At 45.2% G+C, this 26,476-nt stretch overlaps 1 protein-coding gene and 1 long non-coding RNA gene across 7 annotated transcripts; one reads left to right on the forward strand and one right to left on the reverse strand.

Annotated features, from left to right (window-relative positions):
• Nucleotides 1-1,051: 1,051 nt before the first annotated feature.
• On the reverse strand, nt 1,052-19,557 carry E2F8 (E2F transcription factor 8). 6 transcript variants are annotated; one of them, XM_086385182.1, is made up of 14 exons: nt 19,305-19,541; nt 17,994-18,114; nt 15,933-16,211; nt 15,435-15,591; nt 12,881-13,195; nt 12,498-12,659; nt 10,207-10,344; nt 8,341-8,550; nt 7,941-8,028; nt 7,150-7,681; nt 5,647-5,772; nt 2,708-2,840; nt 2,184-2,578; nt 1,054-1,809 (listed from the first exon to the last, which is right to left on the reverse strand). In XM_086385182.1, exons 2-14 carry the CDS (start codon nt 18,006-18,008, stop codon nt 1,627-1,629), a joined length of 2,733 nt encoding a protein of 910 aa, XP_086241308.1. In that variant the 5' UTR covers nt 18,009-18,114; nt 19,305-19,541; the 3' UTR covers nt 1,054-1,626. The 6 variants fall into 6 exon arrangements, with proteins under 6 accessions (XP_086241306.1, XP_086241303.1, XP_086241307.1 ...); XM_086385180.1 differs by lacking the exon at nt 5,647-5,772 and having other exon boundaries at nt 1,052-1,809; nt 2,184-2,521; nt 19,305-19,557; XM_086385177.1 differs by lacking the exon at nt 5,647-5,772 and having other exon boundaries at nt 1,052-1,809.
• On the forward strand, nt 19,109-25,968 carry LOC147342426 (uncharacterized). Its single transcript, XR_015157990.1, has 2 exons — nt 19,109-19,429; nt 25,283-25,968. It is a non-coding gene; the product is annotated as an uncharacterized LOC147342426 (long non-coding RNA).
• The last annotated feature ends 508 nt before the right edge of the window (nt 25,969-26,476 follow it).

The following is a 26,476-nucleotide window of genomic DNA, read 5'->3' on the forward strand; positions in this document are numbered from 1 at the left end:
GCCTTCTTAGCTGTACTTGGTTGTTCAAACAAAATGTATTTGAAAGGGGTGAGTTTATAAACATTCAGATTACCCTGAAATGATGTGCCTGGTTCTCCTAGAGCTGCTGGGCATGCATCTGGAGGGAGATGGGTAATAAATGGATAAAGACATGGGTTAAGTCCTTGCATAAACTTACAGTGTGACCCTGGACTTGCTGCTTGAATCTCTGATAGTCTCAGTGACCTTGTCATACTAGCTTGTAGAGGTAATGCCTTTAAAATACATAGGGTGATGCCTGGCACATTGTAAACATGCAGGAAATAGACATTATGATGATCCTTTAAGAACCCCAACCAGAGAAGACACGTGTCAATTCTTAAGGTGCAATTCGTCACATAACCAGAGGATCAAGAAAATGTATGCTGAACACACTGTAGCTCATTCCTTCTCTTGAAGCTCATGGAGGGTTTGATGCGGTAATTCCTTGTGTGTATAGGATTCGAAATTAGAATCCAATTTGCCCATCCCTGGAGCTGGGCCATTTGGAAAGAGGACTGTAGCTAAGAGTTGGACACCACTGAGCGACTTCACTTTCACTTTTCACTTTCATGCATTGGAGAAGGAAATGACAACCCACTCCAGTGTTCTTGCCTGGAGAATCCCAGGGGTGGGGGAGCCTGGTGGGCTGATGTCTATGGGGTTGCACAGAGTCGGACACAACTGAAGCGACTTAGCAATAGCAACATAGCAACTGTAGCTGCAACCCCTCTTCTGTTGACAGTGGGAGGCCCGGGGTGGATGCTTGGCCATGCCAGGGCAGGGCAGGGAGCACCCCAGCTCCCACCTCTCATTTCCAACCTCCCAGGGTGTGGTGGAAAGCACACAGGACTACGCTGGTTGTCCTTGGCAAGCAGTGGCTTCTCTGAAGCCATTTTCTGTAAAAGTGGAGCCATATGCAGGATCAAAAGAGGGGAAGAACACAGGGGATAAGCTTGGCGTATCTAAGGGGAACCAGGATGCATGCTCCACACCAAGACTTTCTTCCCACAGGCCAAATGAAGATGTTAAATACATTTTAGAAAAGTTTTAATTTGAACAACTTATGATTAAAAATACATTTTATAAATAATTTTTCCATAGACTTGATTAAGGATTGTTGCAAACTTTACAAAAAGACATACTGCAACAACAGCGGAAAGAAATTACAAAAAAATATAGCTACAGTCCTCCCATTTAAAAATACATTATACATCACAGCGTTGTCTTTGTGCAAAGTTAAAGAGAGCGCTGTGTTAGGCCTGTCACAGGTTCACCCGAAGGGAAGTAAACTTTAACACAGTTACTCGGCATAATAGGGTAGGCACAGCTGAAAAAACCAACCCCTGCCCCCAGAAGTTAATATATCTTAGTTCAACATTTTATTTTTTAGGACTGATGGCTGAACTTAGCTTAATACAAATATATATTTATATGTCTGTGTGGATATATATATATTTAAGTACGAAAATAAGTGTCTGTTTTGCAAATAAGTAAACCCTCAACGTATTTACAGTATTTTCAGAGAATGTGTTCTCCAAATCAGTCTGAGGCCATCTTCTCTGTTACACAACTCTTCAGAAGATTAAACGAAGCCAAATATGTCAATTAATGGACATCCTCCGCTGAGACTTCCAGTTTTCGCTGTGGGACGAAGAGCGTTCCCACGGAGGTGTAATTAGCACCATCAAAATCCATGCAGGGGGAGCCTGTTGGCTTTGTTGGCCCACCTGGAGTACGGAAGAAGCTTTCGGCCACTGGCTGGGACCCTTTGGGTGTCACAGGAACAGGCTGATTGGAAAGAGAGGAATGGAGAAAAGTCAGACCCACACAGACAGGTCCATGTCCTGGCAAACTCAGCAGAGTGAACTGGAAGGACGTGTCATATGATGGGAACCTTGAATGCCCTGAAATCTGCTAAATGAGCCTGCCTGAGTTTCACATGCTCAACTATTTTTCTTAAGGGGAAACAAAAAGCTCATGATAACCCCATAATCTGGACTCCTTGAGCACTCTTGCTGGATTTACAAGGAAGGCAAGCCTTTAAGCATTTCCTTCTCCCATCCTTTCCTTGTCCGAAAGCAAAAGTGAGTCTCCCATGATACTAATATTTGGGATTTAAGAACTAAAAGAGAAAAAACATCAGTGAATGGACATGCTCTTACCTGTTGTGCCCCTGTCCCTGCAAATGATTGTCCATTTGTTTGGTTCTGGCTCAGGATGGATGCGTCACACTTGGTGGCCCTTCCTTGCTCAGCGCCTGCATTTTCGGGTGTGACACTAACAGCCTCTATTCTTGGCGACACGGCAATGGTTCCGGGTCCAGGGCTGGTGGACACCTGCACACCGGGGGAGATGAGGCCCAAGTGCTGCAGGGTGAAGTTTACAATGGCTGAGCTCGGGTTCTGGATGGGAAGTGGGTGGCTCGAAGAGAGAGCCGGGCTGTTCCCAACAGGGACGGCTGCCATGGAAGTTGGTGAGACCATTAGCTTCAAAGGTGTTACTTGAAAAGAGGGAAAATTAACAGCAGTGAGTTCAGATGATGTCACTGGAATAACACCTGGAAAGAAAAGGCAGGACAATATCTTAAAAGCACAATATCTTAAAAGCACATTTGTCCAAGAAGTATATAAGGCTCAAGTGAGCTTGAGAATGACTGTGTTTGAAAGATGTTTTTAAGTACACTCACCTGCAATCGGGGAGCTGTAGATACTGTGATTTGGGGAAAGTGTACCTGAGTTTTCATTACTAGACAGAATGGACTCTGCCCCCAGGGTTGAGCACTGGGTGAGAGGGATTAGGTATCCTGATGGGAACAAGGTCTAGAAAACAAAGAGGAAGGGTTTATTTTACACACGAATACAGAAAGAAATGATGGAAACAGTGACAGATTTTATTTTCTTGGACTTCATAATCACTGTAGATGGTGACTGTAGCCATGAAATTAAAAGATGCTTGCTCCTTGGAAGAAAAGCTATGACAAACCTAGACAGCATATTAAAAAGCAGAGACATCACTTTGCCCACAAAGGTCTGTCTAGTCAAAGCTATGGTTTTTCCAATAGTCATGTATGGATGTGAGAGCTGAACCATAAAGAAGGCTGAGCACCAAAGAATTGATGCTTTTGAACTTTTGGTATTGGAGCAGACTCTTGAGAGTCCCTTGAGCAGTCTTCCTGGGTTTGCAAGGAAGGCAGGCCTTTAATCACTTCACTCTCCCATCCTTTCCTTCTCCCAAAGAAGGCGCTCAGCCTTCTTTATGGTGAGACAAACAAGTCAATATTAAAGGAAATCAATCCTGAATATTCATTAGAAGGACTGATGTGGAAGGTGAAGCTCCAATACTTGGGCCACCTGATGTGAAGAGCTGACTCATTAGAAAAGACCCTGATGCTGGGAAAGGTTGAAGGCAGGAGGAGAAGGGGATGACAGAGGATGAGATGGTTGGATGAAATCACCAACTCGATGGACATGAGTTTGAGCAAGCTCTGGGAGATGGTGAAGGACAGAGAATCCTGGCGTGCTGCAGTCCACGGCGTTGCAGAGAGTTGGACACAAGTGATCGACTGAACAAAAACAAGAAAAATGACCACGTGCCTCTTCTGGGACTAATATCCATTGGTGGTTATTTGTCTCATCAGACCAAAGCCTCCAGTGGTATGGGCCACGGGCAGGCCAGCTCTATGGCTCTTTGAAGACACTATCCCTCCTTCCCATCCCAACAGTTGTCCTGAATAACCACATGTTCCTTAAATGCCAGCTGGCGTCTTAGGAAGTGTCCTAAAGTCAGCACTGAGTCTGCTTAAGGGCAAGATTTACCTAGCACTCCCCACCACCCTCAGGGTCCTAAGTCTGCTTCCGGACTTCTTGGTATGATGTGGTGCTGTCAGAACAAGCTGAATGCAGCTGGCCACCGTAGTGCCACTGCTGTGTTATCATCTGATTGTCCTTGAATTATGTGGGATGGTATTTCCCAGAGACTATTCTGAGGGACCCTAGTTCTTTCTATGGGATGCAAGCAGGTACTACTTGAATCATAATTAAATTATGTTTGGGGAAATGCTGAATTCAACAAAGGAAAATGGAATCTTTATGACAGAATTTCTAAGGGAATTTCATGATGGCATACAGTGTGAATCTCCAAGAGAGTGTTCATCATTTAACATTTCCCAGGCTATTCAGCAACTAAATGTTTGGTAGTACTGGTATTTAAGGAAAAAAAAAAAAACATGTTAAGAAATGTTGATTTAGAGAAAGGGAATGTCAAACCACAGGACTAAAATATAGCCTCTTGGCTGTTTTTGCAAATAAAATTGTACTGGAACATAGCCATGCTCATTCATTTACATATTGTCTGCAGATGCATTCCTACTTTAAAAAATTTTTTTACAATGGCAGAGTTGAATCGGTGTAACAGAAACCATATGGCGCACAGAGCCAAAAACATTTACTCTCTGGCCCTTTACAGAAAGCTTCCCTTGTGGCTCAGTTGGTAGAGGATCCGCCTGAAATACAAGAGACTGCCTGCAGTGCAGGAGATGCAGGTTCAATTCCTGGGTCAGGAAGATCCCCTGGAGATAGAAATGGCAACCTACTATAGTATTCTTGTCTGGAGAATTCCATGGACAGAGGAGCCTGGCAGGCTATAGTCCATGGGGTCGCAAAGAGTCGGACACGACTTAGTGACTAAACCACACAACCTGTACAGAAAAGTTTGCTGACTCCTGATTTGGAATAAAGGAATTATAGAACTATAGATCTTTTTCCCCCCTAGTACTTTAGGTTCCAGTGATACCAAGCAAACACTCTTATACAAATGAAAGGGCAGGGTACCAGGTTTCAAAAATGACAGATAAGAGCACTGATTAATTCATATTAGATGTCCAAATGTCATGCAGAAAAAGCTTTAGGGAATAAAGTTACATTCCACACGGAAATGGCCAGAGTGTTGGGCTGTGTGTGTCTGCAGCACGCCTGCTCATCACGGTACTTTTCCAACAGAGCCTACATGGGTGGCTGAGCCACCTGCAAAGTCTGATCCGTCTTACCAGGAACAGGATTGGTAAAAGCGAAAAGCAGCTCTTGTAAACCAGAGGCCCACCTTTCATCTCCCTGCAGATCTTTCTTCTCACCACTGTCAAAACAACGCCCTATGCTTTGATCTAGCTATTAATAGGTCCAGTCAGAATCCCCAGTGCTAAGGGGTACCACAAACTTTCAATTTTATTTCTTAGATGCTTGGTTCTGTTCAATATCTTTACTAGCAGGTTCCTTGAAGGCTTCAGGAATAGAGAATTTTCAAGGGGCAGATTTAGGTGTTTTACCATCGGCTGCTCTTTGGCATCTTACAGTACAATGTTTTCTGGTTTAACTCTCTTTAAAAAATCTCCAGCAAAACTCTAATAATTACTTTTCCTTTTCCTATAAACTATATTCATCACAAAATTGTTTCATCTCTAATGCCAATCCCTTTTTTAAAATTAGAACTATTCAAGTAGCTGGATGAAAATAATTTGACATATTGTCACTTGTAAGTCTTCTCACCCAGACTATATATATCAACACTCCTACCCTTCTTCCTACGACATGATCCTCTTTTGCTTTCGCCATATTTCTTACTATTCACTACCTGATATGCTTGTGTGTGTTTGTATTCTCTCTTCTCTCCACCCCCAGAAGTGTAGATTCTCAGTAAATGTTTGTTGAATGAATTAACACGTGAATCTCTCCCTTTCTTTGTTCTGCTCAGTCCATGCTAAAAAGAATTGGTCAAAATGAAGTCAGAGATGAAAAAAAGAGCAGGGGGTGTGAGCAATCTATCCAGTGAAAACCCTAATCCTGAATCACTAAGTGAGCAACAGGAGACCATTATTAAATCATACTCATTGCCTCAAAGAGATTACAGACCTCCCAGAAAATCAAATCAAGCTGAAGCCTTGTGATTTTCCCCTAGCATGTGTATTAAATGCAAAATGATACTATGCTAAGATAATGGATGTTTTGAATGGTTACCATGAGGCCATCCTCAGGGAAGATCTGACAGACTCTAAAGCCTCCTTAATAACAACAGTTACAGATAATACCCGTCAGCTTCTACAGTGCCTTGAAAGGATCACAAACCCCTTTATGTATACCATCATGTAATAAATTCATTTAACCTCACAAAAACTGTAAGATGGCCCTGGGGCAAGTGCTCAAAAGCAATCATCCGCAAAGGCAGGTGCTGATTTGATCCAGAGCACAAGTGCTTTATACCCAGTAGACAATCAGGAAAAACTGGCAGAACAAATTCTTTATAGATGTGGGAAAACAAGATGTAGAGATGTAAAATAACCCGAGTTAACAGCAGGGACAAAATGAGAGATTAACTTCTGCTTCCATGTTTAGTGATGTTTGTTTATCTGCTGATGCTGTCTTTCATATACAATTGTCCCAAGAGTGGAAAACGAGATAACGTATGCAAAAGCGCCCAACACTTCTGCCATCTAGTATGTGGGTAGGCAGCCAGTACATGTTCTTTCCTTCCTAAATTAAACTCCATCCAGGAAAAAAACTGTCTAGAACATCAAAACATCTAGAAACCAATGCATCAGATACCCTAAACCTTGCCAAGCTAAGTCTGATTTTTCTATTTGCACAACATGGAAATTTTGGTTTAAATTTGACGTAGAAAGTAAAAACAAGGGGGATCCATTTCTCTGCTAGGCCACAGATGTCAGTTACGTGATGTCAAACGAATATCAAGTAATGACTCAGAAAGCGGGAGTTAGAGGAACCCTATGTGTCCATCCATTCATTTGGGGTCACGTCTGCTTGTAAATTATTTAAGACTTTCATGGCAGGTGTTTGCATTCCAGTGTGGGATAGAGAAATGGACTTAAGGACAACCACCCACAGTGCTTTAAAAAGAGAGCAGATAATCCCTTCCTCCAAAGGTTAAAAATGCTTCTGCCGCCAACCCAGTCAGGGGATTAGCTGCCTGAGGCCTTGTTTGGATTATGGGACGCTAAGGAACAGTTCCCTGTTTTCTGGGAGACTGCTCTTTGCTCTGGTAAATTTCACGAGCCAGCAGAGTCCCTCCTAATTAACTGGGGGGTACCTAAAGCTTTGCACAGTTCAAGGCTGTACTTACTGTGGAGACATTTTCAGGTGCTTTCTGGTCTTCTTTAAATTTCTTTTTGGAACCACTGTCCTCGAGCATGCTTGCCCTCTTGGAGCCTTTTTCTCTAGCTGGCTCCCTCTCTCGGTTCTTTGCACCTTGTCTCTCCGGCCCTGGCAGCAAACTTCCAGGCCTGGTGGATACACTGGACTTTGGGGCGTCACTGTCTGCATTCTCGCCGGTGGCATCAGTGGAGTCCTCTGATATCATAGCGTTAGAAGAGGTGGTGGGGCAGACCGTGGGGCTCAGGCCTGGGGGTGGCGTTATAGTTTGGGCCTGGGCAGGCTGCAAGTAGATGGCATACGATGTCCCCGAAGGGGTCTGAGGTAGGATCACCGGCACTGCTGGTGACAACGGGCTGGGGAGGAGGGGGACCACCCCCAGGGGCTGGATGAGGGATGGTGCCATCATCTCTGGCTCGGCATTTGCTGGAGTGTCCAGAGGGGCCACGGATTGGCAGTGCCCAGATCCTGCCAGCTGTACTGTCACATTCTTTCTGGGTTCACTAAAAGACAAGATTGAAAACATGAGACAATGGAAACACATGTTCTCTAAAATGTTCTACTATTTTAGATTGCCCCAGATTGAAGCTACGCTTTTATGTAACTAGCAGATAGTTCCTGTAATGATTCCATATTATGAGTTAAGGAGAAGATTCTCTCACCGGTTTCCAAGGTTATTGCCTATTCTTACATGAAATAAGTAATCCTAATGATGCAACATAAAGTAACGCATCCTGTTACTGAAGAGCATTGCCCACCTACCTTGATTGCTCTTCTAACTGCATTTTGCAGATAGCTGCGAGCTGAGCCATTTTGCTCCGGAAAGGTACAGAATTCTGAGTGCTCTCAGCTGGTAAAAGAAAAAGAGGGTGGGGGAGGGAGTTGGTCAAAGCAAAAGAATGAATCTTCACAGAGATGAAACATCACTGAGGTCAAAGGAACAGAAAACATGCACTGCTCCCTCCCCCAAATCACACAGCAATTAAATGATAAACCCCACGATTCACATTTTATCCTTTAATTCAAATGTAAGTTGGGCTTCAAGTATGTTTGGGACTATGGAAACAAACAATTCTCTAGCAAGTCCCGAGGGATCAAGGAAGCTAAATGTCAATGAGGAGGGATTCTTTGAAGCAGAGCCCTGACACGATAGGACACATACCTTTGTGGGTTTTGATAGGGCTACTGGGAGCAGAATTTATCTTTCTCCGGTCACTCTCTATGCTCTTTACCAGTTTGATGAGAGATGGGTGTCGAGTGAAGTTTGGTTTCCCACGTGTGGAAAAGAGGTTTTTGGCACAGTTCTCTTTTGAAGATTGCCTCGCTTCCAAATCAGAGGCAGCACAAGGAAGGACTGGGCTGAGACCTGAAACTGGAAAGGGCAGTGTGTTAAGACATGAGTGGTTCAGCCTCCTTCTGGGGTATGAGGTCAGTGCGTGCACGCTCGCTCAGTTATATCCAACTCTGTGCGACCCTATGGACTGTAGCCCGCCAGGTTCCTCTGTTCATGGGGATTCTCCAGGCAAGAATACTGGAGTGGGTTGCCATTTCCTCCTCCAGGGGATCTTCCTGACTTGGGGATCGAACTGGCATCTCCTGTGTCTCCTGCATTGGCAGACGGTTTCTTTACCACTGAGCCACCTGGGAACGGTTCTAAAATGATTTCAGATTAAAGTGGCAACAGTTACGTGCCTACTATGTGCCAGATACCATTTCAAGGGCTTTACCTAAAAAACCCTGTTCATCTTATTCTGAATGAATTCTGAGATGATAATTCACTTTAACATCTCTGAAAGACTTTGTCATCTTATAACCAGTGGTGTGCTCTCAGGGTGACTGTCAGTGGTTTTTATTTCTTACTGAAATATAAAACATCGGGCATATCAGCATCAGTGGAGACTTCATCTGATGAAATAGGGTGACCGTCCCTGCTATGGACTGAATGTTTGCATCCCCTGCCCCATTCCTTCTCCCCAAATTCACATGTTGAAACCTGATGTCCAATGTGATGGTACTGAGAGGTGGGGCTTTTGGGAGATGTTCATGAGGGTGGAACCCTTTTGAATAGGATTAGTGCTCTTATAAAAGGGACTCCACAGAGCTCTCTAGTCTTCTTCCACTATGTAAGGTTACTATGAAAAGACTAGAAAAGTCTAGAAAGCAGGTCCTCACCAGACACCGAGTCTGCCAGCCTTGGACTTCCCAGCCTCCAGAACTATGAGAAGTAAACATATTGTTTATCAGCTACCAAGCCGATGGTACTCTGTTGTGGCAGCCTGAACAGACTAAGACACTCTCCACAACTCAGGCAGGTACTTCTCAGGAAATGCACTCCCATTTCAGAGACATTTCAGACATTAACTAACTGGTTCAGGGTCTCTCAGCCAGAAGAACGTGGGCCTGGGATATGAACTTGATCAGTCTAGCCCAGAGCCTGTCCTCCAAATCCCTGTACTGAAGGACCTCTCATTGAGGTTATCTCCAAAACTGGAAAAACCTTGCAAAGGCGCTGTCGTTCTTCCTACTAGGGGTGAGGAAACAGTCTTAGAGAAGTCACCTGCCCAAGGCCACACAGCTGGAATAAGTGGCAGAGTTGGGACTGGAACCTAAGCTTCCCTCTGCTTCCGTGGCCCGTGTTCCTGCCACTTTCCACAACTTCTGTGTGTGGGGTCTTGGTAGAACACAAAATGTAAGAATCCCAGAGTTAAGATGGAGACAGAATATTCATTCTGGAATGAATCCATTTAATAATATTCTCCACATGCACGGGCTCTGTCTCAACTTTGTCAAATTCTTTCACACACAGATTCTACCTCTTACACGGGTGTGATGGTTACGGACCTTGAGTTGCTGATGGAACCAAGGGCCAAACTTTCCATATTGGTGCTCATCTTTGTCTTTTCAATCACTTATATATTATGCTCTTCCCATGTGGGAGTATGGGTAGGAAGAGAAAGGAAGAATATTTCCAAATGTGCATTAATTCAAAGTAATGAAGCAATGAATATACAAGGAAATAAATACATACCATTGGGATTTGGACTGATTTCTGGGCCTGTCCATTTAAAAGCTGGTTTTCGGCCTCTTTCCTCTGTCACATGAACTTTCTTGATAAGATCCAGGCTGCTCAGAACATTAGCTATATCATACAACCTCCTAATTTTTGCTGGGGGAAAAAAGTATGTATATCACTTAATGGAATAATGAAAGATCAAAGGACTTTGCTTCCCAAGGACTTCATGTGTAAGCTGTACACTCAAAGAGCTATCCTAACCATCAGTGTCAGAGAAAAACCATCAGTGACTTTTCTGGAGTTATTCTAGTGATACTGCATGGATGGAGCAGCCTGGTGGGCTGCAGTCCACGGGGTCGCTAAGAATAGGAAACGACTGAGTGACTTCACTTTCGCTTTTCACTTTCATGCATTGGAGAAGGAAATGGCAGCCCACTCCAGTGTTCTTGCCTGGGGAATCCCAGGGGCGGGGGAGCCTGGTGGGCTGCCGTCTATGGGGTCACACAGAGTCGGACACGACTGAATCGACTTAGCAGCAGTAATACTGCTTTAATGAAAACAAAAAGTTTTAAATATTGAGACTCAATTACTGCTGATACTGGATTTTGAAACAAAAGCACTGGATTTTGAAACAAAAGGGAAAATAACTCAATGAGATCACCCTATTGGGAAACATGTTACAGATTTTCTAATAAAAAGTTACCACTGCTGGGCATCTCCTAATGAGGATTCAGAATTTTTGGAACAAATAGAAATAATCAATAATAAATGTACTATTTTCCTGCTTGTGATAGTTTATGAAAATAAATGTATTTAATTTCACAAGCATGGAAAATTTTATACCTATCAAAATTTATAAACATTTATACTGTCCGTATGTATAGGCAAAGCATAGATTTGCTAATTCTATAAGTCTTACATATCATGAAAAGTTCTGTTACAGAAGTCTGCCTTTACTTCATCTTGTAGTACAAAGCTGCAAATTGAGCCCTGCCTTCACAGCCACGCCGGAAGGTTCTGAATTCCCTAGGGATTCAGCAAATTACACATCTGCAGTTCCTGGAATAGTTTCCAAGGCTGTGACTAACCAGTGAAATAGAGAGCTGAAAACTGGTGACTCAGAGAAAGCAGGTAGCCCATCGGTAGGATTGGGATGTGTTTTCTGAAATGACAAATCTCCTAAGCCAAATGCTAGGCTTACTGCCTTAATCTCTACTCATTTTGTCTTTATGGAGACACCATCAAACTGGAGGAGTCTCAATACTTTCATGGGACCAGTACAGCTTCACAAGGATGGGAAGGGGTCTGCATGACACCTCCCAGGCATTCCCCTGCTATGCCTCAGGGTCACCAGTCAGCCGGTCTCCCGAGTGATCCATGTCTAGGCCAGCCTAAGCCCTGCTCGGAGGTCAGCTAATGCCTTCTACACCTTCTCTCTGCTTCTCTGTGTGTGTGCATGGGGCAGTTCCTGCAAAGTCTTTTCTAGAGGCAAGGGCAGAGCTGTTTTAAGACTTCAATCTATGATTTCTTCCCAACAGAGAGCAGATATTCTGGCTAAAATCATGCTTTTTTTTTTTCCATAGTGAAATCAAATAGTTTTATTCAAGAATTGGAAATAATCAGTAGCCATGAGAGAAAATCCAATATTTAATAAACATTTCTGCATGTAAAAAGAAGAGCAATTACTCTCTTAGGTTACTCTCCTCGCTTAGCTATGGGACAGACTCTCAGGAGCAAGCCCTTGGGACCGCTCCTGACGGTGGTCATCCGCACACAGGACAGGGTGTCAGACTTTGGTTTCAGGGCAAGAGAGAGCAAGCCTTGCCTACCACCTAGACAGGCTGGGTTGTCTGGCCCAGCCAAGTCACTGTGGAGGCAAACTGTCTAAGGGCCGTAAGTGCAGAGAAGGGACACCGTAAAACCACTCTTTCAAAATGTCCAATCCACTGTGCTGCAGGTCACTTCTGGAGAGTGTTAGAAGTTATTTACACCCTCAAATACGAGAGCCAGTGGAGAGAGCAGACACTTGGGTCCCAGGCCCACTTTACTGCTTATTTAGCCTTCAGACACTGTAAAATGGAGACAGTGTTACAGTAGCAAGTGAGGTAGATAAATCAAAGTGTCAGGTAAGAGTAGCTATATACGTATCTTTGAATCCTACAAGCTAGCTCAAGCAGTATCTTCATGAATTCTGGGGAGAAGTGAAGATACAAAAGCCTAACTAGAGATGATCTGTTTATATAGCCAATGTATTGGAAAGTAATTTAAGAGTAGGTCCAAAAGTCCAGGGCAGTTGGGCCACTTACTTTTAAACTTGCTTCTATCCAAATCTTCCACATGGTCCTCCCAAGTTAAAATCTTGGCAGCAATTTCCAAGCTTACTATCTGAGGCGTTGACACCAAAAACAGCGTCACAAATTTTTGGCTCATCACTTTTAAAGACTTGTCTTTGCGGCTGTTTACAGAGGCTTTGGAGAAGGAAGAGGATTAGAGAATTAAAATTCATGAAGGGACAAGTGCTTTCAAAAGTAACAAAGCTACAAATACCACAGCCTGATCCCACGGTTGACATGCAGCATTTTCATATGAAAAGCGGCAGTGGCTTTGAGCTGGGTTCCCTAAGGAACCTGGTCTCTAGACCTCCAAGAGGTTCCCTGCCACCTGAGCTTTTCAACACCAGCTGTCTCACCTGCCCGCAATTCCACTCCAGGGCGTTCGGCACAACACATGTCTGGGTGTCCATTTTGGCCAGTGTTTGATTTGATGATGGGATCCTCTGTATTGTAACTCTTACTAACTTCAAACTCTTGTTCATATTCTTTCTTTTTGATCATCATAATCTGCTCAGCGTACTTGTTCTCCTCCCCGACGCTTTTCAAAGTCCCAAGGATCTGGTTGAGGTTGTGTCGCCCGTGCCAAGTGTACCTGTTTTTGGCGAGCCGGCTCACCATGTGTAGACTTTCTAGGACGTTGACGATATCATAAATGCGTCGGCGCTCGACATCTGTGGAGAACAAGCAATGGCACCTTACTAGGATCAGATAGTGTAATGTGGATAGAATCGAATACCTCTCTTTTCCCCAGGGATTCCTAGTCTGTAGGTTCTGGATTAAATAACTTTAGTGGCTCAGATGGTAAAGAATCTGCCTGCAGTGTGGGAGACCTGGGTTTGATCTCTGGGTTGGGAAGATCCCCTGGAGGAGAGCATGGCAACCCACTCCAGTGTTCTTGCCTGGAGAATCCCCATGGACCAAGGAGCCTGGTGGGCTATAGTCCATGGGGGTCACAAAGAGTTGAATACAACTGAGCGACGGAGCACAGTACATGCTAAACAGAGTATGGAGATGAGAAAGGCGTGTCCCTGCTCTCAAAGGGTACAAACAGTTAATATAAATTAGAAAGGTGACGTTTACTGAGGGTCTTTGATGCATCATACAGGTTTAGGAAGATTTTACCCTAACTTGTGAGGTAGGTGATTATTATCCATGCTTTTTTATTTCTTTAACAATAGTCTTTACTTTTACACAAGGCAGTACAAAATGAGGCAGTTCCTCAAAGGGTGACTTGGAGCTAGAAAATCCATCCTGAGTGTGAAAGTTAGTGCTAGCTGCTAAGTCATGTCCACCTCTTTGTGACCCCATGGACCGTAGCCCACCAGGCTCTTCTGGTCCATGGGATTTCCCAGGCAAGAACACGGGAGAGGGTTACCATCGTGAAACTTCTTATTATCCATGCTTTAACGATGAGGAGATAAGGTCAGGCTGGCTAAGCTGCTCACCCTAAGGCACAGAGCAACTGCTGCCACTAAGTCGCTTCAGTCTTGCCCGACTCTGTACGACCCCATAGACGGCAGCCCACCAGGCTCCGCCGTCCCTGGGATTCTTCAGGCAAGAACACTGGAGTGGGTTGCCATTTCCTTCTCCAATGCATGAAAGTGAAAAGTGAAAGTGAAGTCGCTCAGTTGCGTCCGACTCTTAAGGCACAGAGCTAGTAAGTGGCAAAACCAAGTCTTTCGAGCTCTAAAATCCATACTCTACCCTCCGTTTCTTATATTAGTTCCTAACACACACACACGGCTGTCATACAATAGGTACAAGGTTCTGAGATTCCTTGGTTCCTGGAACTTGCCAGAGGGCCTTTGTGTGCTAAGCTGTTCCTTCTAGCTGGATTCCCTCTCCCAGATGTCCTCATGGCTCCCCACCTCTATTCTTGAGTCCTTGCTCAGATGTCACCCTCCTAACAAGGCCTGACCCAACTACTTAATTTAAAATGAAGTTTAAAATTACGGAGCACACTCTTAGCACTCTGGATTCCCGTCTACCCTGGTCTGCATTTGCTTTTCTTTAGCGCTCATTACCCTCTTACATCCTAATTACCCACTTATTATGTCCTTTGCATATTGTCTATTGTCTTCACTGGAAAGCAGGTTCCACAGGAGCGGGAACTTTGTTCTTTCTGTCCACTTATGTTATCCCAGCTGCTATGACATTGCCTGCCACATAGTAGGTAATCCATAGATACCTGCTAAATTAAATGGTATACCCTCCATAGCTATAATGAAGTGTATGTGAAGAGAGGAATCTAAATGGCATTTCTTAAAGTTGATACGTATGAACATGTATTAGAAGGGCAAAACTTTCTTCATGGGGTGATAGCTATATACTAAAAAAATCCTGTATATCTCTTCACAGATTCAGGTCGTAGTATTTTCATGACTCCAAAGGTATCCTACATTTGCCACAGATTCCTTTTTTAGCTCTAACTAGATATGAGTCCACGAAGAGAGGAGGAAAAGAGGGCGGGGGGATACAGTAACTTTTGGCAAACACAAACTGAGAAAGTGCTGAATGGCAGAGAGGGCTAAAGCCCGGCTCCCACGCCCAGAGGCTGGAAGAAAGCATTTGGCAGCCTGGCTCCTCAATGAGAAACAAGATGCAGGTTCAGAGTTGTAGCTGTTTGTGAAATAAGTCATAGAACAATGTTGCCTTACTTTACAGCTTCAGAGCTTTCACAGTACAGTCAGAGCAATCTCCATTGTGATTTTCTGCTTCTGTTTTGAGACTTAAATGTGACTGGGAACTACATGCTGTTATTCTGAAATTAATAGGGCTTGACAGATGGATAATTTCCGTGTGGTCTTGTGTCATTACAAACACTGGCTAGAAGGAGCGTGGGTCTGAAGGACTCAGTCTGTGAAGTGCCTTTAATGACTGACCATTTCAGCGAGCTCTTTGCATACTTACTAAGTTCTTCAGCTACTTCGTCAAGACAGATGTCATTATTCACAGCAGGGTTGGGATAGTTAGGGTATCGAGCTAAAAACTTATGACACAACAATCCTAAACTTTTCTCTTTTCGACTGGGTTGGGATTTCTCATATTCATCTCCAGAGAAGTGTTCCTACAAAGAAAGATGTAAATAATGTCTTATTCACAAAGATTTATTGGAGGCATTAACGCTCAATGACTAACACTTATATACATAGTTTGCTTCAGTGGCTGCAAAATTGGGAAGATAAGTGGGGAGAAGTCAGGATAAACTGCTTGAAGGATCTGAAAGGGAAGAAGCTCATAAGTAAGTGACAGGTTCAGATTTCCCAGAGCTGTATTTGATGGGGTCCAAACCTTTCCAGTGCTCTGACTGGGGTGATACTTTATACTGCTAGTGTCTCAACAGCCACCCCCCTTCCCTAGCTCCCCAAATCCCCCAGTTTCCACCCTGTCCTCTGCACACAAACCTACATGTAAACAATCTTTGACGTCAGATAATCCGTTTCTGTTGTCAAACAGACCCCTTTTCTGATCCCTGTCGCGGATCTCGGGGCTCACGGCACTGATGAGCATTTTTAGGTTGGCTGTTGGTGTCCACGGTTCTCCCTGGGAGATCTCCTTGGGCTTGGTGGGTGTGGTTAAAGGGCCAAAGTCAGGCTGGATATCCGCCAACACTATATTTGCTGCAGTGGATTCTTTCAGAGGTGTTTTCATCAGTCCCCTTTTATGTGGCTCGAAAAAGAGATTTTCCTGGTTCAAAACAAGTAAATTATTAAATCCAGTATAAAAAAAAATTATCAGATAGCTTTTGACTCTAAGAATTGTATAAATAGAAATAGTAGTTAGGAAACATGCTCAGTGAGGTTGTAGAGATGATTAAATTAGTGACTATATTCCAGTGATCACTTTGACATTTGTCCAGAACAGCTAAATTCCCCATTTTTAATTCTGCAACAATGCATGGATTTAAAATTTTCATCTTATGTTCCAAGAATTTAAAAAGAAAACTTTAAGACTTACAATTTTAAAATTTATATTTTGAAATAATTTTAGATTTAGAGTTGCAAAGATCCTCCAGAGAGTTCCCATATACCTTTTACTTAACTTCCTTTAATAGGAATGATAATTTTAAGTGACCCCAAACTCCTTGGAGTGACTTTGACTCTTGACACTATAATAAGTAAAGGTCTCCACGGCAGAAACCATATGCCATTCACCTGTGTATACACCTAGCACAACAGTTGCATGCAGTGGGTACTCGGTGAAATACCACTGATGAAGAAAAGTCAGAGAGCCAAGGAAACAAGGGAGAGGGCTAGCCTGTGGTCAGACTTGTTAGCAAAATCCACTGGGGTGCAAAATCCAGAGTGGCTACAAGCAGAAAATTCTGCTCGTTGAATATTTACCCTTTTCACTTTACAGATGGAGAAAAAGGAACCCAGAGAAGTAAAATTAGTTAACCCAAGACCACAAAGCTGGTTCCTGGCAGAGGCTGGGCTGCCACTGAGACATAAGAGGGTAAATTAACAGCAGTTTATGCCTAAGACTGCTGCTGCTGCTGCTAAGTTGCTTCAGTCGTGTCCAACTATGTGCGACCCCATAGTTGGCAGCCCACCAGGCTCTGCCATCCCTGGGATTCTCCAGGGAAGAACACTGGAGTGGATTGCCGTTTCCTTCTCCAATGCATGAAAGTGAAAAGTGAAAGTGAAGTCGCTCAGTCGTTCGATTCTTAGCGACCCCATGGACTGCAGCCTACCAGGCTCCTCCGTCCATGGGATTTTCTAGGCAAGAGTACTGGAGTGGGGTGCCATTGCCTTCTCCACATACCTAAGACTAAAGGAGACTGTTTTTTCTACTTTTGGCCACTGGCGACTTCACACATTCTTGCCATCTGTATCTATTCTAAAGAAAATGCTTGGGATGGCAGGTAAGTGCACTGAGATGGTACACTTGAGAGGTTCTGATCCAAGAATGGGATTTTTCTCAGGGCTGCTGTCCTTTGCCTCTGACCATCAGAAGCAACAGCAGTTCTCTTATTTGTTTACATCTAAAATTTTTAGGAAATTTGCATATTTCATTTTTTAACCCTATCAATATTTAGAAATCAATCAAGATATCACCAGTGACAGTGGCCCCTATAGTTAAAAGAAATTGGTGATTTGGTAGGAAATTATCTTAACAAGAGATCCAATGTCAAATCATGTCAAATGCCCCTTCTGAATTCTTATAGTTTAAGAATTCTCAGAAATATCATAAAGCAGCTAAAAAATTTTATTATTCTTAAAAATATCTTTTCTCTCTACTTATCTCTCTGAAACTTCCACCAATTCATTAAAAACTAGAAAGATTAATCCTGGGTAACTTTTCCCCTCTTCAAAAATTAAATTTCCCTTCCTTCTAGGTTTTTAATAGAGGTTAACCAAAAAAGAATGTGGTGTTGGTAAGATGTTGGATACTGAAAAATTATGCAGTAAAACCAGGATAATGTTGCATTTAAAACTGCAAGGATGAATACGGGAGCTAAAAAAGTACCTTTTCGTTCTCCATTCTGTAAATTTCTCATTCATTTAGTTTCTTTAAAAATGAAAAATCTGGAGTTCTTTATCCTGATGGTTCAAGTAGTTCAGGTAGTCCAATTAAAAAGTTTAATATCCTTAAAGAAAAAAAGAAAATAGAAAAAGTTAAAGAAAAATGCAGGAGATCTGTTGAAAATACCTTTCATTACTGGACGCCACAGTCTGCTGAAACAAAGGCTAAGGTAAAGAAAACTGACAAACTACACTTAACATTGTATTCCCGACCGGAGGTAGCCCCACAGAGCAGGGAACTCCCATCAAACGCCCGTAAATTACTTCAGCAAGCCGATCTGCCGTCAGAATTTCTTTGGTTTTCAAGCAAACCCAGAAATTCCAATGACAGCCGTTGCCCACCTTAAGAGAGGGCAAATCATTCTCTGGACCGCACCGAATGGACTCCAGCGAGCACAAGCACCCACCTGTTCACAGATCAGAGTTCCGGACTCAAGCGCATGAGCCCAGGTTCCGGCTAAGGAGCTGCAACTCCAAATATCTGGATAAAAATCTACATCTAGATGCTTGAATTTCTCCCTTGACACACACGTGCATGGGATCAGCAGCAAAGTCTTGGGGAAAAAGCTTGATAGGTAATTTCCAAATTCAGTCCTTAAGCTCCTGGGCATTTAAAGAGCACCTTACGATTAAAACTTTTTTTTTTTTTTGAAGACATTCTTAAAGATGCGACTTAAAAAAAAAGTTATGTACTTGCTATTCAGGTGGCCAGTTCACACCACAATCCTGGATCCTACTATGGAAGGCTGCATTTGCTCAGCAAGGCAACCAGGTACAGTCGCCACCAGCTCCCGCGCCCGGCGCGCTTCCCCTCGCTCCTGGCCAACTCCCCTCCCCCCTGGGCCCAGTACACGCGCCGCTAGTCAGGCAGTTCCCGGACTGCATCCTCGCGGTTTCTAGGGCAACGACTCCCAACCAATCAGAGCGTTGGCTGCAGGCCTGCGATTGGCTGGCGGCGCCAGGGGCGGGTCTGGACCTTCCGCCTTCGATTTAAAAATTTGGCGCGGAAAGCCATCCCTCGGTCGGCGCCGCCCCTTGAGCAGCGCGGGGCTTGAGCGCGGGCAAACCCGCGCCCGGAACCACGGCGTCCCCACCCCTCCCCCTCGCTCGCCCCCCTCCCCTCTGCGCGGGATCTCGGCTCCTCCCTCCACGGCCCCCGGCGGAGCGAGAGGCGGGAAACGGCCGCCGCTGCCTTCCCGATCACTCTTCCGGTGCCAGTCTGGCCCGGCGCCGCGCCCCTCTGCGCCCCGCTGACCTGTCAGTTCACCTCACACTTGGAGCCGATGCGGGCTGAGCGGGGACGCCTCTGCACCCCTTCCCCGCTCAGGCCTGGGAGCCCGCGTGTAGGGCTGTCAGTCGGTCCTTAAACGCCGCGCTGAGGTGGGTGCCCGAGGGAAACGCCGGGACCGGGACTGGCGGGCCGGCGGGCGGGCACAGTGGACGTGACCGTCCAGGAGCAGTCAAGCCCCCGATTTGAAATTAACCCGCTCCCGGCGCGAGCCGATCCCGCGGGCGGGGAGGGCCGCTCCCCTCCCCCACGCCCGCTCTTCCCGGCCCCGGACCACGCGCGCCAATCCGAGTCTCCAGACGGGAGCCGGCGGCGAATCAGGGTGCAGGCACCGCCCTCCGGTGCCGCCTCCAGGGCTGAGTTGGGGGAAAAGTTCAGAAACTTTTTTTTTTGGGCGAACACTCCCTCCCCTTGCTCAAAGTTGGGGAATAAAGTTTAGTCAGCCGAGGACACGCGGGTTGAGACGCGGGCGCTCCGCAATCCCCATCCTGCGTCCGTCCCAGGTCTGCCCACTCCCACGTCCGCCCACCTGTGCTGGAGACCCCAGCCAGGACCATTACCCCTTCCATCCATGGCATGCATTATTGTGCTGCCCACCATCTGCCCATGGCTTCTAAGAAACGGGCGTGGAGGGAGAAGCTTGGCTACCTGGCGCTCCCATTTGATGGGCGCGGGGTCTTGGCCCAAACGTGAGAACTCTGGTGTAGAAGGTGTAGGTGTAAGGTTGAAAACCCGCCAAGCCTGTTCCGGGCGTCCCCTGTCTTCCCTCTCCAGGTCTCCCACCGGCTCCTCCCTTCCCCCCTCCCTGTCGTCTTCCCTCTCTTTCCTCTCTTTTTCCGGTTTCAAACCCTTGGGCAGCGCCAGCATGGAATATTGTTGACTTCTAGATTAATAGGAGTTTTGGGAGACACTCTAGTCCAACGCTCTGCTTTGCAGATGGGGAGACCGAGACGCCGCGCGGCAGCGCTGCCCTTGGTTGCGCCTAGATTGTTTGCGCCCGCGTTGTCTTGCTTGGCTGTACTCGGCTTTCTGCTGCTGCTAAGTCACTTCAGTCGTGTCCGACTCTGTGTGACCCCAGAGACGGCAGCCCACCAGGCTCCCCGGTCCCTGGGATTCTCCAGGCAAGAACACTGGAGTGGGTTGCCATTTCCTTCTCCAATGCATCCAAGTGAAAAGTGAAAAGGAACTCGCTCAGTCGTGTCTGACTCTTGGTGACCCCATGGACTGCAGCCTACCAGGCTCCTCCGTCCATGGGATTTTCCAGGCAAGAGTACTGGAGTACGGTGCCATCGCCTTCTCCGACTCGACTTTCTAGCGCTTCCCTTTTCTGGGGACCTGTGCCGGAGTTGCAGGACCGCACGTATTGCCCAATAGCGCCCAGATCAAGGGGCCCATCTATCGACAGTTTGGTTTGAGCTCTTCCTCGTCTTTTGTAATCTCACATCTTTTAAGCTCCAGCAAAGCCCGGGGCCGCGATCCCCTTGTCCTGTCTCGTATTCATGTGTGTCAATGACTTGCAGCGCCAGATAGTTTTATATTCCCGGTCGCGATGTAAGGGCGGGGATACTCTGGTACTGAGGCCAAGGTCGCCGTGCTGTAGCTGCAGGCTGTAGGACCGGGCGGGGGGGGGGGGGGGGTCCCGGTGGCGAACGGTGGCTCTTTCTCTCCGCGGAACTCAACCCCAGGGCGCGCAGGGTGGCTGCCCCAAACAGTTAGCGCCGCGCTGGCTGGGTCCTTGCTCTCCGCTACCCGGCTTCAGGCAAGTGTCGCTCAAGACCGCGCCGCTACCTGAAAACCGGCTTTGGGATCAGTGCTGTGCAGAAACCAGCGGTCACCTAGAGCCCTCAGATTTAAAATAAAGTGCGGTCACCGGGCAGGGCCCCACCCTAGACTGCACAGAGCAACTGTTTCTTACTGAGCCCCGTGCACCTTTTCTGGAGCAAGGTGTGTTTTTAGATACATCAACAAAAGGTGGGCAGTTGGCCGCTTCTGAGATAGCCTTTGTTTCACAGATTGTTCCCCTTTCCTCACCAGGGTTTATAGCAGTGCGTGGTGTCCCCCTCTGCCCAACCTACCTTAATTTTTTATTAATGCAAGCTGGGAACCCTCTTTAAAGCGACAGTCTGATGCCACTGTGTTCAGAACCGGTGACTGCCGTGCTCGTGTCTGTGACTACAGGGGCATTCCTTCTCCCAGGTGTCTGAGTGCCACAAATAATGCTCAGAGCAGCCACCTCTCACTAGGCTGCACAGATGGCATCACATTCAGTACTCAGCGTAGTTGTTAACTGTGGGTTACCATCTGGAAAGTGAAATAGAGCTCTTTAAAAAAAAATTAATTTTTTAATTGAAGTTTAGTTGATTTACAATGCTGTGTTAATTTCTGCTCTACAGCAAAGTGACTCAGTTATACACATATATACATTCTTCCTTATATTCTTTTCCGTTATGGTTTATCCCAGGATATTGAATATAGTTCTCTATGCTATCCAGTAGGACTTGTTGCTTATCCATTCTATATGTAATAGTTTGCCTCTATCAACCCCAAAGTAGAGCATTTTAAACTAACAAACCACAGTCTTAAGGTAAGTGGCTGGTCTGGGATTTGAAGCCTAGTCTCTTTAACTTTTAGGGGCTTTCCACTGAAAGCCATGTTCTCCACTGTGCTTGGGTTGGTCCTTACTTGCTTCACAGGATAGTTGTGCCTCATTTTATAGAGAAGAAAACTGAGGCACCAAAAGGTTTAAGTGATGGGCAATTTAGCTATAGAGTCAGGATTATAATCCAGATCTACCTGCCCCCACTTCATATATCCCATTCCACTGGCTCAGAAAGCTCCTAAGAAAGCAATGTTGGTGACACCTTAGACCATTCTTGTAACCATATAACCCTTCCTCTAACATAACAAAATATAGAAAAAATGGGATCTGTAATCCTTGTTTGAATGACAGTTGTTTTACTGAAGCATGCCAAATATAATCCAGCTTACTGACTAGGATGGAAAGTGAAAAAAGTGAAAGTCACTTAGTTGTGTCCAACTCTTTGAGAGCCCACTGATTATACAGTCCATGGAATTCTCCAGGCCAGAATTCTGGAGTGGGTAGCCTTTCCCTTCTCCAGGGGATCTTCCTAATCCAGGGATCAAACCCAGGCCTCCTGCATTGCAGGCAGATTCTTTACCAGCTGAGCCACAAGGGAAGCCCAAGAATACTGGAGTGGGTAGCCTATCCCTTCTCCAGGTGATCTTCCCGACCCAGGAATTGAACCTGGGTCTCCTGCGTTGCAGGAGGATTCTGTATCAACTGAGCCATCAGGGAAGCCCGACTGGGATGGAAAGTGACCCTATTAAGAGGGAAATGATGTACTTTTAAAGTTTTAACAACTCTTTCATGAGTTGAAAGGAAATGAAAAAAGAAACCAAGCTGAAACAATTCTACTCAACACTGTATCATGTGTCTGACTTGAAATTCAGCCTGAATGGAAAGGAAAGATACAAGACTATTGAAAACCGATATTTACTGCACAACCATGAAGAAAGGTTGAAGGGACAGATTTGACATCTGTTTTTCTTGCGTTACCGTCAGTTGTGCTTTCCAGTTATGTAGTCCAAGGGGCTATTTGTGCATTTGTTTCTGGTCTTTTGTTTACCATGTTGTGTAATCTGTGTGTTGCTGAACCAGATCTGTCTTTGAATTTGCTGCTGCCACCATTATGCTAGCATAACTGGGAGGGTGAGATGTTATGTAACACATTCAGCATTAAACAATGTAAAAAAGAGATCCACAGTAAGGGGGAAAGATGGGGGTCACCTGAGGTGTCTAGATTCAAAAGTAACATTGGGGATTTGGAATCATAGCCCTTTTTATTATCACCAGAGCCTCACACCAAGTGTAAAAAGAACAAGTTCTTCCTTGTTGACTGGGGCAGGCTAAGGGGCTAAGAAAAAGGTTGCTCTAGCCAGTGGGCTCCTAGGACTTCCCCCTTGCTCTCTTACTGCCTCCACTCCCATGTGCTTCTATCACCAGCAGCTCTACTTCCTGACCCAGGGAGGGGCAGTTCGGGCTTGTGCTTTTCTGCAGCACACGTTGACACAGGCTCTGTAAAACAGCTGTCTACAGCTTTCAATTGCACAAATCCCCATGTGCTGGGTTAGACTGCAGCTGCTCCCAAGCAAATCTCAGCCCTCCGTGGGCTTGTTAACTAGTTGGTTACTCTTCCTGAAAATAAAGGGTGCTGCGTCCACTTTGGGCAGAGTTTAAGGAGGGTTGATTTAGCAAGGGATGCAGGAGGGAGAGCTTGGAGCTGACTAATGCTGACCACAGGGTGGAGCCAGAATTGGTCAGAGCCTGCGGGGCTGTGCATGAGGTTGGTTCCAACTCTCCTGTGACTTCCTGCGTGGAACTCCACTCAACTTTGAGCCCTGGAAGGATACTTGCAGTTCTAGATTCAGCTGCTGCAGCAACAGTTGTTGCTGCCAATTATTGAGCAATTATTGCACCTAAATTTTTACAATGCTTTAGGAATAAAAACACAAAATACCAAGGACCATTTTTATAAACTGGAGTCCGAGTTCTGTCCTCATTGCCTTACTGCATCGGGTGCATGCGTGTGTGATAAGTCTCTTCAGTCCTGTCCGACTCTGTGTGACCCTATGAACTGTAGCCCGCCGGGCTCCTCTGTCCATGAGATTCTCCAGGCAAGGATACTGGGGTAGTTTGCCATTTTCTTCTCCAAGGGATCTTCCCCACCTGGGGATTGAGCCCATGTCTCCTGCATTAGCAGGCGGATTATCTACTGCTGAGCCACTGGGGAAGCCCCCTTACTGTATCATCTGATCTTAAAATAGTCGTAAAGCTGAGGGTCTTTATGTTTAGCACTTATCCTGGATTGAAAGAGCCCATTTTCCAGGTTCCAGACTACTGGAAATATATGCTGATTCCTGGGAGTGGGGACAGGAATTATTACGTGAAAAAGTCCTAGTCAATGGAAGAATCCCATAACCTCCCTGATGAGCGATGGCTACCCTTCGCTTGAGGTCTGGTAGGGGAGGGTAGCTGTCCTGGCCCCTTTTAGGTAGGTTCCTCATGCTCCATCCTGACCATAACCCTGTGTGTGTGTCTCTGTTACACACACCCCACCCACACCACTGAAAGCTCCTCAATGGCAGGGAAAGGAGCTTCCTTATATCTCTGTCCCCCCAGTGCCCAGCTGGATGCCTGGCCCAGAACAGAGACTTGATAAGTGTTGGTTGATTGAATAAGCGCCATCTCACCAAGCCCAGAATATACCTTGTCTTAATCTCTATCTTCAGGGCCAAGTTCAATGCCTGGCACTTAACTTGGTGCTCAATAATGTTAGAAAAAAATGAGCTCATAATTACCATCCTTTAATTATCATTATTATTTTTTTACTTTAGCTAAATGCTATTTCCACCTCCCCTCCCCTCCCCATGACTTGTGTTTTATCTGTTCATTCACTAAAGCATAGTATCCTGAATGCCTATTATAGCCCCAAGCCCTGACGTAGGTACTTGGTGTATACAGGTGAGTGAAAGAGGCAAAGTCCTTGCCCTACTGGAATTCACAGTCAAGTAGTAAAACAGTGTTTGGCACAAAGTGTTAACTGCTCTTATTATTACTTCTATCATCTTATTTTTTTTTCCTGTAAATGTGAGACTTCTCAGTTTACCAAATGTCTCTTTTTCTGTGTCCTACCTCAATAGTACTTTTTTTTTTTAAGTTTTCTGTAGGTACTTTTCTTCCTTAGGAACCCAAGTTCTGATTTTTCTTTCTTTCAGCTCACATGTATAGGTCTCTTGCTCTGAGCCTAGGGGCCATGCTGGGCACCTGCTGTAGGACCCAGTGCCTGCCCTCAGATCACAGCAACAAAACCACCCTTTCGCTTACTTACCACCGTCCTTTCTCTTTCTCTCTCTGCCTTTTCTAGGGACACAGACTTCATCTGGACGGGTTGTCTGCTTTGCTGAGGCTTTCAGTCTGCTGCTCCAGAGTTCCTGGAGGCAATCCGATTTCTCCTGGGATGGTCACTGAAGTCAAATTTAAGTGGTTTAGTTAAATCTTGGCTTGCTCTTGTTTGCCAAGTCTTGGAGACGGGAGCCAGGAAGACAGGCCAAGTTGGGCTGGGGGCATCTCCTGCACCGGGTTACAGGCAGTCACCAAGCCCTCTAACAACCCACTTCTTCCCCTTATACATTTCCTCTAACTCACTGGCACTTGTGAATTCCCTCAAGTCATGCTTTTTAGGCTCTGACTTGACCTAATATACCCTGGTACCCCAACATATTATGGTTTAATGGTTCACTACACTGCTTCATCATATAGTACAGAGATTGGATAGGACGTACATAATTAATTTTGTTGACAAAATACTTAGTGCATAGCTGTCCTCTCAGCTTTAATTGCAAATGCTCAATAAAAGCGCACAGTATTTTTCAGTATGGAAATTGGCTGGAGTAATTGCATATGAATGTGCCCACAAAACGAGTGGTTCTACATATGCATTTATAAATAGAGCTAAGCTTTAAAGTTTAACTCTTTCAATAAATAATAGAGCTAAGCTTTGTTTCAAATTCAGTCTTTGGAATAAAAATGTACAGTTGTTTTAAAAGTTAATTTGAGTAATATGAAATGACATTCCTTTTTGTGAAAAAAGGGAAAGGTATTTGGTAATCAGAGTTTTAGATGCTGGTTATCTTGGTATCATTGTGATATGTGTATGTATGTGTGTGCGTGTGTGTGTACTCAGTCATGTCCAACCTTTTATGACCCTGTGGACTGTAGCCTGCAAGGCTCCTCTCTCCATGGAATTTTCCAGGCAAGAATACTGGAGTGGGTTGCCATTTCCTTCTCCAGGGGGATCTTCCTGACCCAGGGATCAAACCTGCATCTCTTGTGTCTCTTGCATTGGCAGGAAGGTTCTGTACCAGCTGAGCCACCATCATTGTGATAATTATGTCCTATCTGTAACATACCATCCATGGCCGCTTCTTAGTGAAATTCAGGGTTTGGAGAATGGAGAGGCATCTTCTAGTTAGTCACCTTCCTTGAGAGAGGATACAATGTGGATACAAGTTAGGACTTTGGAGTGAAATAAACTGTATAACCTTAAACAAACTATTTA

Source organism: Bos grunniens, chromosome 29 (assembly GCF_055505025.1).
Source record: "Bos grunniens cultivar Pamir isolate PY7600 chromosome 29, Bosgru_T2T1.0, whole genome shotgun sequence".
NCBI lineage: Eukaryota > Metazoa > Chordata > Mammalia > Artiodactyla > Bovidae > Bos > Bos grunniens.

What these genes read in the sequence shown, in the direction of transcription:
- E2F8 (XM_086385182.1), bottom strand. An exon ending in CGAAGTAGCTGAAGAACTTA is followed by an intron (nt 13,196 to 15,434) that starts GTAAGTATGCAA and finishes TGTTCTCCACAG; the next exon opens with ATGTCGAGCGCCGACGCATT. An exon ending in CAGGGACAGGGGCACAACAG is followed by an intron (nt 1,810 to 2,183) that starts GTAAGAGCATGT and finishes CTTTCCAATCAG; the next exon opens with CCTGTTCCTGTGACACCCAA.